Raw genomic sequence first — 13,944 nt, 5'->3', positions numbered from 1 at the left:
AGGTGTAAGGTTAGGCTGGAAGGGGCTCTGAGCAACCTGGTCTAGTGGGAGGTGTTCTTGCCCATGGCAGGTAGTTGGAATGAGATGACTTTTAAGTTCTCTTTCAACCAAACCATTCTATGGTAAGGGCTGGATACTGTGGATAAGGCTGTGAAGATGTCTGTGGTAACCTGGGAGTAGACAGCCTGTGATCAGCTCCTAGGACTGCTGCCTCTGGTTTGAAATGTTCAGTCTCTCCTTGAAAGAATTCTTGCCAGGTTATTCACAATACATGAGTGATTTTCAGCATCTTTCAGCTATACTGTCTCACAATGATAGGGACACTTTGCTGCAGCTGCCCAGTCTTCAGAAAGAGCAATGTGGCATGGAGGAGAGGATCCTGCAGTGCACCCAGGGACAGGGGTGGCCAGAGCCCTGGACCTAGTGCCAGAAACAGGCCAGCTGCTTCACAGACCAACCTCCAAGTAAAGCTTGGGGCTGCTCTGGTGGCAAGCTTGAGATCTCAGGATTACTACAAGACAAAACCTCATAATGAACTGCCATGGGCACGTGTGTTTCCAGTAGAAGGGGTAAACCAAAGCAGGGGAGATGATTTCAGGCAATCTAACCACATTTGGCATGTCTCATTGAAAGAAAGGAAAAGAACCCAAAGGAAACTTAAAGAGAACAACCTGCAGGTCAAACCAACATATGTTGTTTTGTGTGTGGGCAGCTGTTCCTCATGGAAATTGGACTTGACAGCCGTGAGACCCGCTAATGAAAAGTGATGTCGATGAGAGATTCCTGCTTGTCATCACTGACGATGATGGGAATTTACCTGGATCCTGTGTCCAATACCCTTGTCCGTTGTGCCTGGACATTTTGCAGGGTAGGGGGAAACGGGGAAATCCTTCTCTTTCTACGGACCCCGAGCCTTAGCTTTGCCTTTCCTTTGCTGTGAACAGTCCCTTGGGTTTCCTTCGTGTCCTGCTCGGCTGCGGTTGTCCAGAAGCTCCAGGTGCCGCGGCTGGGGCAGGGACCCCTTCCTCACGCCAAAGCTCCCTCCGGGGAGCGTGGGGGGCTCCCGCTCCTCCTCCCGCGGGGGGCGGCTGCGGGCCCTGCCCAGTGTGGGCGGCCGGGCCCGGCTGCGCGTTGGCTGCGGGCGGTGCCGCCAGTGAGGCTGCGCTGAGGCTGCGGGGCCGGATGGCCGAGCCGCCCGCCCCGCGCACTCGGGCGGCGGCCGGCAGCGGGCGAGCACACCGGGCGAGCCCTCCGTGCCGGGAGAGCCGGCCCTGCGGCACACGGCAGCGCCATGGTCTCATGGATCATCTCCAGGCTCGTGGTGTGAGTAGCTGCCGCTCGGCACCTGCAGCGTGCGCCCGCATGTCCGCGCCTGTGTGTGTGTGTGTGTGTGTGCGGCGTCCGCCCCGCTGCCCCTGCTGTGGATACCGGGCTAAATTTAGCAGGTTGTTGTCGGGGCCGGGGCGCTGGGCTGCCCGGCGGGTGAGGCAGGTGGGTCAGGTGGGATTTTCCAGCATGAGAAAATCACCGGGGGTGGGGTGCAGGGTAAAGCGCTGCCGCGCTGTGCAGCGCAAGGTGACAGCGGAGAAAAAGAGCGGGTGACATCGCCCGGAGGGGCTCGGGGTCCCGAGGGGCTGATGGAGCATCCACGGGTGGGAAAATGGACACGGGTTTGTCTCGGCGCTTTGTTACCGGCCTCGGGGGGTCCCGAGGGGCTGATGGAGCATCCACGGGTGGGAGAATGGACACGGGCTTGTCTCGGCGCTTTGTTACCGGGCTCGGCGTGGCCGGGGGCTCGCGAGGGGGCGTGGGAGAGGCGGCCGCGGGGTCTCCCAGCCGCCGCTTTCTTCTGTCTGTTTCGCGAAATAAATATCAAATATTCCTTTCCTCTTTGCGACTTGCCGCCCGTCCTCTCAAAAGGCGATCTCGCTCTCCCTTTAACCTGTCAGTCTGGGTTGAAGAAGCGTGTGGCTCTTTGCGTTCGTCCTACAGCTTTTCCATGGCTGAAGCTGCTCTAGGTGGGAATAGATGTAAAAATTCCCTGGAAATTCTTCCCAGGCAACAGGGGAAACGGAGCAAGCTCGAGGTATATGTTTATCTGCCCCATCTCAGGAGAGGTTTAGGGAGAAAAAGGCGTTTTGGATGTAATTTGGAAAATTCCTGGAGGAGGGAGATTACAGTCTTAAGGTGGGGCAGCAGGATGGCTGATCTGCCTCCTGGAAATGTGACTGGGGAAGGCTAATATATGGCATCAGATGAATAATTTGCCAGTTTTCTCCATCATATACATGCAGATGCCTCTCCTGCAGATTCAGGAGGACATCTGTTGTGCTCTTAAGTTATTTTAGAGCATCTGTGAGGGCCTGTCACTTTCTTTGTCTGAAAGAAACGTGCCATGATGTTGCACCATCAGCATGTTTCCAGAAAAGCATTTTCCTGGTCTCTTTTGCCATATAAGATGAAATATCAAAAGGAAAACTCACCTTTGACTTAGTTATGTCTCTGTATCAGTAAGACATTAAGTGTCAGATGTGAAGGTTTTAGGGGGCTCTGGAGTTGAATTTAGCCCCTGGAGGTCTGTCATCTGGATTCAGCTGCAGCTAGCCATTATTTGGCTTGCACTTCATTCTGGGAAAGAGTGTTAAATATTTAAAAGATTTAATCTGAACAGTATAACTGTGCAGGTATCTCTGCCAGCAATGTGTGATGTAGCATGTATTGTCTAAGGCAGCTTTTCTTTCTTCTTTTACTAGACTAATTTCCACTTTGAAAAACCCCACATTATCGTGTAACCCAGCTAATCCTCAAGAACAAAGAATGTCTACACAGAGGTGGTACTTTAACTTACTTGTCTGAGCACATGCACATCTACACAGATGATTTCATTGAAGACACATGGGCTGGGTAAAAATCTGCTAGGGGCAGGACCTGGAGCGATTCACCAGGCAGGTAGTTAGCTGAGCACACAGACCTTCCTGCTCTCTTCAGTGTTATCACAATAACATGTCACAGCATGGACTCAGCTGTGCAGAGGGCAGTACCAGTTATTTGTTATGCTGCATTTTCAGTAGCAAATAATGAATATGCAGTGTAAATATTAATTATTTAGCAGTCATAGTAATAAGTAAGAATTTTGCAAGGAAACCTAGGGCAAGCCAAGCTTGGTCACCACTTTCTTTCCACTGCTGAGTGTACATCCATCCTTTAAGACTATTTTGCACCAGGAAGTCCTGGTTTGTTAAGATCCCAGTCAGAAACTTGGATTCTTCAGAGTATTGCCTAAAACACCATTTGCTAGAGGTAGCATTGCATAAAACAGGAGGAGATTATAAATAATCTTACATTCCATCAGATCCCAGAAACCCTGAGGTGTCTGACATGGAGGAGCCCTCTGTCTGACACAGCACACCATGCAGATCTGTCTGTGCAAAGGTTCCCTTACACTTTGATCTTTTCAACTCTCAGAGCATTTTTTGTTTTGAAAGACATTTCCATTCCTCACTCCTACTGCCAGATGAAAAGGATGTTCACAAGAGAGCTTGTTGCTACACTTAGATGGAGACAAAGGTGGGCAGGTGGTTTAATGTCAGGTGATGAGCAAGTTTCTCCTGTATCCAAGAGGAATGTGCATCCCACCACAGGCCAGACAGCCAGGATCCCCCTGCAGCACAGCACAGACCATCCAGAGTAACTGGGATTTGGATCCCTGACTCTTTGGTGTACAGAAGGTCTTCAGATTAGGATCATGGCAAAGATTTAAGCTATTTAATCCAGTTTCCCCATTTCATTATGAATCACTGGTTGATCCATCAGTACAGATAGCTGTGCTTAAGTAGAATGGCCACCTGGTTGGGCTTTTTTCCCCTCTGCTTGTGTCTATGTAGTTGTTTTTTCATTAAATCTTATTAACTTATAAGGATTATGAAGAAAGTGGCGTGGTGTGGTTTAGTCACACTCTTAATGTTGATTTATGCTCTTATGACTTCTGCTGATCTCCACAGGGGCTATGTCTGATATGACTCAGCTAACAGAAAGGGCTTTAGACAAAAGCAAGCCTTTGCTTCCTTTGCTTTGTCTCTTAGGAGCTTTGCTGCTTCCCCTGTCTCTGATTTGGTTGTTACTGGTTCTGTCCTGGCAGTTTCTATTTCCAAAGCATTGCTGAAGGAGAAGAACCAGTGAGCACTTCTCACCTTTTTCAGCAGGAAGCCAGGCAGCTCATTGCAAACCTTCTCTTACCTCATTTCACCTTTAATGTTTGGGCTTTATGTCCAGAGTGCTGGCTGGTTCTGTTCTGCCTGCAGAACTGTGTGCTGGGAACCCTCAGCAGAGAAATGATACCTTCAGAGCAGCATCTCTGCCATAGCTGTGTGTTCAAGTCAAGGATATTATGTTCAGGATCTGCCCTAGGTACTGTACAAATGTGAAACAAAAAGGTAATTGTGTCCCTGGATGTCTTTTTCCTCTAAGAGCTCAATTCTCATTCTCCTGTGGTACTACTCCCAAGTAGCTTTTTCACTCATCTCAGTGAGAACAAAATCAGGACATTTCTTTTCTCATGGCAGTGAATTACAGATGACTTTTCCACCAAGGGATGCCTGTGATCTCTGGAATTGCAATTGTTGCATCTTGGAGTGACTTGTTCCTATGTCTCTCACAGCAACTGGAGTGGGAAAGCATAGTTATTTGTAGGTTAATTACAACCTTTTTTTATTCTTCATCTCTGAGTACATCTCAAAGGACATTCTGGAGCCACCTGTATCTCAGTTTCTTCATCTGTGAAGTGTAATGAACTGTTGTGAATTTATCTTCCCTGAGGCAGACCAGAAGGGACCATTGGTCTGTCTTAGCACTACAAATTATTGCTGTTCATTTCAAAGGAGATTCAATTTCCCTCAAAAGGCAGAGGCCTCTCTAGGAGAAGGACTTGGGGATCTGTCTTTGTTATTGCAGACCAGTTCAGCTACAGTGCACAGCACTGGCAATCCTGGATAGCTACTTTTGGCTGTTGTCTACAGGCCCTTTGAAGTTAAAAGTTGTGGATATAAATGCAGCCTATTGTATTGGCATGGGAATCCTGTCCTTGGTCAGAAACATGAGACTTGGTTTATGTGCTTGGGATCACACAGAACAGAAATAAAGGGGTTTGGCTCCCATTCTGAAAGTTAGACACATCACACTGCCTGTTGAAAGACTTTCAATCTGGAACACCTGGCAGAGGAAGGAAATGCCAGTAGAAACAAAGCTGGGTTAGACAGGTTATCAGTAGATGATATGATGCTATGTGATGGCTTAGGCATTTGAATTCCTCCTGTGAGAAGCTTAGAAGTGCATTGCAAATTGTTATAAAATGGTTAAATATGTTCTTCATGGTGAAAATCCACAGCCTTAATTATGCTTTTTTTGCCTGCATTTATTTTCTTTTAAATCAAGATATCATTAATGGCCTCTCTGATCTCTTATGTTTTGATGTGAAAGAGAATGGCAGCTTTAGGTATGTTTACTGGGAATTCCCATCCCTGTGTGCTGGCTGTCCCTGGAAGGGGTTGGATTTTGAACAAAATCAAAGGGGAACCAAAGAATTCTTTAACCTGATGTGTGATTTCCTTCTCTATCACAGTTTGTTAGCTTTCTCTTTCTTGGTTATTGTGATGCTGTTTCAGCAAGGCTGTGAGATTGGCCACCCCATCTTCACCTGGTGTCAATTCATAGTGCTACTGAGTCAGACATTGATTTCATCTTTGTATCTGTAAAGAATTTCCATTTTAGAGAAACTGAGCAGATCCTTCCTCCTCCCACTTTTCATGTGTATAGGAAGCCTGAAGAAATTTATGAATGAAACAAAACCTGAAAAGTCATATCATGGCTATTATCTGAAGGTAGAAAATGATAACTTGTGTCTTCTTTATGAGAGGCAGAGACAGGATCCACTCAAGCAAGCAGGGACTTCTCTCATAAAAGCAGAGCACAGCTTCAAGCTGTTGGTTATTGACGCATCAGCATTTCAGCTGATGTTACCACTTGATATATATAATGTGTTGGTTATTGATACATCTGCATTTGTATTTTAGTTGTCATACATTCTGTATGTGAAGGTCTGTAGTATTCACATATTTTCTGAACAGAGAGAGACTTAATTCTCTCCCAGGATTTTCCTGAGAAGCTGTGAGAAAGCTCAGAGAAAACAATTCTTATCTCCACTAAGGTCCTTCACAGCCTGCTTTACTTGGTGCTGGCAGGTGACATGAGGGATTCAGGTGTTCATTGCTCTCTGCAGGCCTCACACCAGAGGTGTAAAATTATCTGAAAATACAGCAAAGGACCCAAAGTGCAGCTTGAGCTCCCAGCCAAGGCTGTGGGATGAGTTTGCAGTAGACTCTTCTGTGCTCTGGAGCTGGGAAGTGGGAAGGGCAGCCCCCCTGCCATACTTGGAGTTTACTGATAAATGTTACCTGTATAAAAAGTGGTGTAATGCCTCCAAAACAGAGGCTGCAGGCTTGCACTGCAGTGTGAAGAGCACATGGTCCCTGTGGCTGTCATGTGCATCCCTGCTGCAGCCTTTGGCTCTGCTGAGGGGGCAGAACCTGTTGGTGCCAGTAAGTGACAGAGGAGCAGCCAGCGCAGGTGCGACATTCGCCGTGCCCTTGGTGTGAAATGTGACCCTGTGATCACGCTGCAGGGGACAGCAGGGGCTGCCTGCTGCTCTGGCAGCCCTGACCCAGATTTTCTGCCCAACACAGATGTGCTGGAAATGCTCCTGGCCCCAGTGGGGAAGGTTTTCTGGTGTGCACATCACAGATCTGACTGGTTCTGGGAGGATATTTTACCAGCCTGGCAGCTATGGGTTCTAGCCAAGGGGCTTTGCCTCTGTACAGTATTTTGCCTTTGTAGGACCCTTTTCATTCACTGTATTAAAGCACTTTGAAGCATTATTTTTTGTTGTTGTCATTAAAGGGATTTTTACTGCCATTGTATGGGTAAGGGCACCAAGACACACAGAGATCAAGGGATGTGTACAGAATTCCACAGGGTAACAGGTAACATATTTCCTCCAGACTGCTTGCTCAATAAGTTAATAAAAGGCAACCTGATAAAGGGAATTGGGAAGTGTGTGTGTAGTTTTTGTATGGATTTTTGATGGTGTGAGAGGGAGAGAGCAAAGCTACAAACTTAAATAGATGCTACTGAGGCAGTCAAACAACCAAAGGCCAAAGTATTCTGAATCATGACCTGTTCCCTTTCAGATCCTCAGTACTGTCCTTAGGGTAATAGTCAGCAGCAAGCAAGAGCCAGACTGCTTAATACAGGCTACTATATCAGGCATTACACTGCCTAAAATTGGTTTCCTAATCACAGGAGGGAGATTTAGATCCAAGGTACTTGAGCTGTGGTCAGTCAGTATTTCAGCTCTAAACCAGAAACCCTCATACAGGCATGACTAGTTGTGTCCTAACTAGTTTAGATAGAAGATGCCAATTTTTACTCATTTTTAGTTACAAGTTCTGTAATCTATTGAATTACAGTTTTGTAAAACATTACCATTTCAACATTTTGCCAGTTCCATGTGACTTATTATTTATCATCTATCCTTAAGGAACAGCGGGATTTAAAATAAGCTGTGTGTTTCTTTCAAAGTTTGGATGGTCCAGTGATTAGGAATGACTGAGAAACACTTTCATGTGCTCTTAGTGCAGTTAACAGAGTGAGACTGGAGCTTCCATCAGGGGTTGTGTGTTACATGGAGAGCTGTTGGGTCAAGGGGAAATGCTTGGCACAAATTGGATGAAGGGAGACAACACACAATCACACCTCCTTCTTCCTGAGCAGCAGTTGCTTCTGAGCACTGAGCACTGCATTTGTGTTTCTGCTTCCATGTCTCAGCAGGCAGAGCTGATACCTTGGGAACTTTCAGGATAATCAGGCTAAAGGTGGATGAAGATCTGAGAGCTGCAGTAGTATTAGTCAGTTTGGATTGCTGCAGAATCTTTGTATGACAAAATTTCTTCTATGTCTTCATTAGGCAGCAAGGATGTGAGTCTAGATTCCCTTTTGTTGGCTTGTCCACTTGGGACCCCTCAGATTTCAGGCAGGTCTTGTAAGGTGAAATGGCCTAATGAAGGGATCCATCCATGTGATCAGGCTCATATGGCAAAATCTCCCTTAGATCACCTCTATGGTTGAAGTTAATCACATGCTGCTTTTTGCAGGGAAGGTCTCACATACTTTTGCTATCACTGGTATGCTACTTAGATTGCAAACTCTTGTGGGCAACAAGAGTATTTAGTATTTTTTAGTTCATTTAGTATTTTTTGTCTTACAACATTTAGTTCATTTTAGTTCATTTAGTATTTTTTATCTTACAACATCTAGACAGTGGGGGATAGTCTCTAGCTGATTCTTCTAAGTTCTGTAATAATAGAAAAATAAATAAGGTATGAATACCTGCAATTCTGCATTCTAGGTAAGTCATTCTTGAGACTGATCCTGTGTTCCTCAGTAGTTTCTCTGTGACACTCTTGCTGGTAAGGTGTTCATGCTCTGATTTGGCATTTTACATGCATGTAGTAAGACAGAATCTAAATTGATGAAATACAGGCAAAACAGATGGTGAGCAGAGTGGTGAGAAAGAGCTAGGAGAAGTGACAAAATGAAGATTGTATTTTATCTTTCCATGACTTGTGTGCTTTTGAAGAGGATGACTGAGGTAACAGGACACACCTGCTCATTCCATAGGTAGGACTTGGGAAGGCACTCCAGGCCTGGAGCACCATGCCAGAGCTAAAAACATGGGTGGTACTTTCCCAGGATTTGTACACAGAACCACTCCATCTTTTGCTGTGAGCCTCAGAACAGGCCCAGCTCCTTAGCAGAGAACCTGCTGTTTGTTTCTTGCTGACAAGAAAGAATAGAAGGGGAGGGCAAGGGATTTTAACTTGGGTGGTAAAGCAGAGATCTGCATGCTGGTAAAAGTGGTCACAGAGCCAGAAGCAGGGCAGGGATGGCATCAAAGGAGAGAAGCTGCTTGTACAGTAAGTAGAGATGAAGAGCAAGGATTGTGTTTCAGAAGGGACACACATTTATATGGAGGCAGAGGATTGGGTGTCACGTTGGAGATTTACTCTTGGCAGTGACTGGGAGACAACTGGTGTCATGCTGAGGAAAGGCTTGTTTCTTCAGATGCTGCTTGCTGCATCCCTGACTGCTCATGCACTAATTGCTGACAAATAAACATCCAGTTTATCCACGAATCCATCAATTGGTCAGTAAAGCTGCAGCCTCTCTTTCCCCTTTCTCTGATATGGAGCCAATAATAATATTTTGCTTTCCAAAAATGGCAGATTTTACAGGATAACAAAACCAATATTGAAGAACCTATTTGTGAGGAGCTGCCCCTCATGTCTGGAATGTTGTGCCTTTTTGGACAGATCCCAGGGATGCCAGGACCATGTGTGTACCTGCCTGTGAATTTACCAGGCCAGTCCAATGCAATCAGCATTAATGAACAGTTGCAGCTCCTGCAGAAGAAACACTTCTGTTGAGTTCATGCTGCTGCTTCCTTTCATTCAGCTCATTTATTCTATTTCTCATTTCCAGCCTATAAATAAATGCTTGCACCGGAAAGCCAAAAACTGACAGACATTTCTTGCCTCATGTTTTGAGGGAGGTTTATGACCAATAACCAAGGAAAGGGCTTGTACAGCAGATTTTATATGAGAATATCAAGAACCTGGATTCAGTGCAGTGGGAAGAGGGCAAATTATTTATTCTTTCCTGATTTGGTAACTGTAAAATAGTCTTAGTGATAATCTCTGTCTATGAAAACTACCAGTTCTATTTTGCACATGGCAGAGCCTGATGTGGGCGTGAGGTGCCCCCAGTGGAGCAGAATTGGAGGGGCCAGGTAAATATGAATTCTGAGCTGAAATTTCCAAGCCAATGGTCAGAAGTTGTGGGGTGCTCTGGGATGTTTTACATAGAAAAGCTTCTTCTGTGGCAGAACTCTCCTGGCTGTCAGTCCCTGAGGAGCACTCGTGGAGAAGTGCAAGCAGGAATCTTGTTTGGCATTTCAGGAAGAGCAGCCTTGAAGGGAGGACAGATGGGAAACACCTGGTGATGGTAAAGAGCAGAGCAATCACTTCTCCATCCACCACAATATTTCATGGTCACCTTTCTCTTGATGTCTTCAGCACAAAAGCTCTGACCCTTGCTGTGAGCTGCTCTCTCCAGCTGTAGGTCCCATCAAACAGCCCTCATGATGAGGTGGTTGTTCTAGCTTGGGCAGTTCCCACAGGACTGCTCTGGGCCATGCTCTGCCTTAGGCCCTTTTGTGGTTTGAAGCTCTTGAGCCTCATTCTGCTCAGTTCTGCTTGTCCTGCTGCCTCTTCTGCTTGGGAGGACATGCTCTGTGCATGTCTAAACTTAGACTTACAAGACACTCAGATTATGTGACCCACAAGAAACTATCCCTGGTGTCAGGTCAGGTTCAATCACACCATCTGGCTCCTAAATCTACCTGCAGAATTCATGGTGACATGTGAAAGAGAGAGGTGGATGCTGGAGCTGCCCTGAGGCTAAAAGGCTTTGAGTTCAGTCATGTATTGCATGGAAAAAGATTGAGTGGTTTGACTTGAGAATGACTGTAAGACAGGTGGTTATATGAAAAGGAATTGCTGGCCAGTGTTTAGATCCCACTGAGCATGTCCCTCTGCAAAAGAATCCCACAATCCTAGCTGGTATTTTTTGCTGGAAACCACAGCAGAGAGGCCAGGGGCATGATGGACACAAGCACTGAATGGGACTTTCCCTCTTCCAAACAATTCATCTGGGTCTGAGTTAAAGCACATTGTCAGGGCAGCCTGGAGGCTGTTTGCATTTTTCCCTGGCTTAATTGTACCTGTTTTGTAGCTGAACAAAGGACTCTGCTTTCCAGGTTTATTGTTTTCATTCTGCTTAGAAGGATTTTGGTCAAAACAGAAAGATGTTGCTGTTTAGAAAGAACATTAATAATTAAATTGAGATACTCTGGGGAATATACCCCATAAGGCTGGATCTGTTGAATTTAAGTAGATCATAATAGTTTCCATGGCAACACACTCTGCTGTCCTATATATACAGAAAGGGTCTTTCTCATAGGATCAAATGCAGAGAGGAAGCTGCTATTTTAAAATATACCTTAAAAACACAAACACTGAACTAAGAGCAAATTGTTTCCTCTATAAACGTTGTAGGAATTTCCTTGTCCTTGTTACACTGTGCTCACCTCTTTTCAGAACTGTCAGAGTGCAATCAGTCAAACCAATCCCCTGCTGACTCTAATGATTTATAGAGAACCTGAGGTCTAATGATGCTTTCTGATATAATCTTCCTCACAGATACATCTGTATCTGGATATTTATAAAGCTGTAACTGTCATGAGCCTGCAATGGAGACTTCTGTGGTCCTTTTGAACAGGTCTGCAAAAATCCTTGTGTTCTGCTGCCTATCCTGGTGTCTGCTTGTGATCTCCCATCTCACTGTGCTCAGTAAAGCTGTTTTTATCAGTATTTTGACAGCATTGTGAGAACCTTGTGTTTGGTATGTTCTGTTACAGCTGATTACAGCTGACTCTAAGATGAGAATTCATGGTGAACACTTAGAGATAATTGAGGAACCACACATTCACTTAGAAGATTTGGAGATTCTTCATTCCATCAAGAATTGCACAAACTCTTTTCCTCTAATCCAGCAATCAAATAAATGTATAATTTTATGTGCTCAGAAAAGCCTTACAGCCATGTGATCAGTTACAAAATCTGTGTGAAGTATGATCATCCAAACAAAAAAGATGAAATTCAATAGAAAGCTTCTGAATGTAACTAGGAAAGAAGTCACACTACATGATGGGGAGGAAAAAATTTTGTATGTGGAATAATTAAAGCTTCTCTATTGTGCCCTTCTAAGTAGGCTAAGGGGTGCAGTGCCAAATTTCAGCAAGAACTGCCACAAAAAAAAATCCCAGTCCTGGCTTGTGGTAAACCTGAAGAATCAAGGCTGGATTTTCTGCAGACAAACTAAATAAATAGATGAAAAATGCTATTTCAATGCAAACCTCAATAATTTTTTCATCCCTATGGCAATACCTGAGCTTAAAATTGTGTCAACTGGTTGCTGCTTTGCTGAGGTCAGGGAGTGGTTTAAATCCACCCAGGTGGGAGACTTAAGGTTGTTTTTGTAGTTCAGAATAGTGAAGGCCTTGCAGAGGGTGCCAGCTGCATCCTGGAAAATGGAATATTATGGGACTGAAGTTGGCCAGTTCAATGGAGGACTTGTGTTCTTGGTGAGCTTTGAGTTAAGCTGCCCTTTGAGTGGTGACAGTGAAGGACAGAGGGCTCCTGTCATGATCCTTGCATTTTAGTATTGGGAGTTTCATCAGTAAATAGGAATTTGGGTTTGCCTGCACTTCAGGCACCCAAGCCAATTGAATGGGCCATCCCAAAGCTGGAATCAAGACCCCTCTGGCCTCACCTCTGGAGCTCTGCTGGGCTTCACTAGCCAGCTTTTGTCTATGGAGTGGTCATACCCACTGAAAGCTGAGGGTGAGGAGCATGACCACCCTCCCTTTAGGTTCAGTCTAAAGAATGCAAATGCCTTCTTGCACCCTAGCACATATTTAAAGCTACTTTAATCCCATCAGACAGGCTGAAACTCTGTGATCTCTGCTGCTTCATGCCTGTACCTGGTGTGAAGCTCTGTCACACAGGCTGCTGGCTAACCATGGCCATTGGCTCTGAGCTCATCCCTGATCCTGCCTACCTTAAACCACTGCTGCTCTGCAGGCTTTTCAGAGCTGGACAGGCCAGCAGCTCACTGACAGCCATTTCCAGGGCCTGAGGGGATGTGACATATGTGATTTATGATACACACTCTCTGCCTGTTTCTACATATTGTTCCTAGACCACTGCAAAATCAGCAGAGCTGCTTGAGACCCTGCAGACAGCCACTGAAAGATTCTTGCCTGCTGTCCATGAAGCAGGATGTGCATTTTAAATTTATGAGTACTATGCCTGATTTTGCATGGTACTTTAAAATTAACCAGTCTGCTTTCCATGTAGTTTGTGGTAATTTATATTTAATCTCATGTAAACCCATTCTGTAAACTCATACCCCCCACCCCCAAGGATTTATTTATAGATGAGATATTTTTTCATCTCTTTGATATAGTGTGTCCTGAGATTTCTTGCACTCAGATGTGCTATACAGCTAAACTGGAGTAGCTCAGCATTCTTTTTCAATTATTATTCTGCTGAGGTTTGCAGATACTTGGCTGTAACAAATCAGGTCCCTGTTCAAACACCATTATAATTTATGTATATTCTTGAGACCAGGAAACCTCACTCTGAGCAGCCAGGCCATAAATGGCTGAAGTCTGTGTAAATTCAGTTCTCCAGACACATTTTATACAGCTACATGTGTTTGAAACACTTTAACCATTTCATTTCAAAATAGAAATGCTTTATTTACAGTGGCACTTGCAACATTGTCATCCTCCTGTGTGAATCCCCTTGCTGAGAGAGGGGACAGACACTGGGCTGTGGCATTTAACCCAGCAGTATTAATGAATAAGAAATGATGAAGAGCATGCATGTGATAGCATGCAGTGTGGGTGTTCCCACAAAAAGTACAGGCTGCCTTCTCAAGCAGCTGCTTATTTAGAAATCTCTGAAATGGTCCTTGAAGAATTGGCTGTCTTCCCCTTTGCTTTTCTCCCCAGTTATTTCTCTGAAGTCTCCATCTGGCTCCTAGGACTCAGTTTATATTTTATTTTATATTTTGAGTAGCTGCCAGCTGAAAGGTACATGTATGAGAGGAAAGGTGAGAATAGAAAAGAGGTGAAGTCTCTAAGCCAAAAGAAAGAAGAGAGGCAAAGCCCCTTCTGTTCAGAATTGTGCAATGCACAGGCTCTTTACC

General features: G+C 45.1%; 1 protein-coding gene across 2 annotated transcripts in view; it reads left to right on the top strand.

The window, feature by feature from the left end:
- The first annotated feature begins 1,095 nt into the window (after positions 1 to 1,095).
- REEP1 (receptor accessory protein 1) overlaps positions 1,096 to 13,944 on the top strand; it is a 68,504-nt gene continuing 55,655 nt past the window's right edge. Inside the window, exon 1 of one of the 2 annotated variants that reach the window (XM_077177849.1) lies at positions 1,096 to 1,323. In XM_077177849.1, the coding sequence (XP_077033964.1) occupies positions 1,292 to 1,323 (32 nt within the window). In that variant the 5' untranslated portion in view covers positions 1,096 to 1,291. The remainder of the gene's footprint in view (positions 1,324 to 13,944) is intronic. The other variant, XM_077177848.1, reaches the window with a different exon arrangement.

This window comes from Agelaius phoeniceus, chromosome 4 (genome assembly GCF_051311805.1).
Source record: "Agelaius phoeniceus isolate bAgePho1 chromosome 4, bAgePho1.hap1, whole genome shotgun sequence".
NCBI classification, from domain to species: Eukaryota; Metazoa; Chordata; class Aves; order Passeriformes; family Icteridae; genus Agelaius; species Agelaius phoeniceus.
The sequence above is the reverse complement of the archived record's forward strand: the minus strand, read 5'-3'. Positions and strand labels throughout refer to the sequence as shown.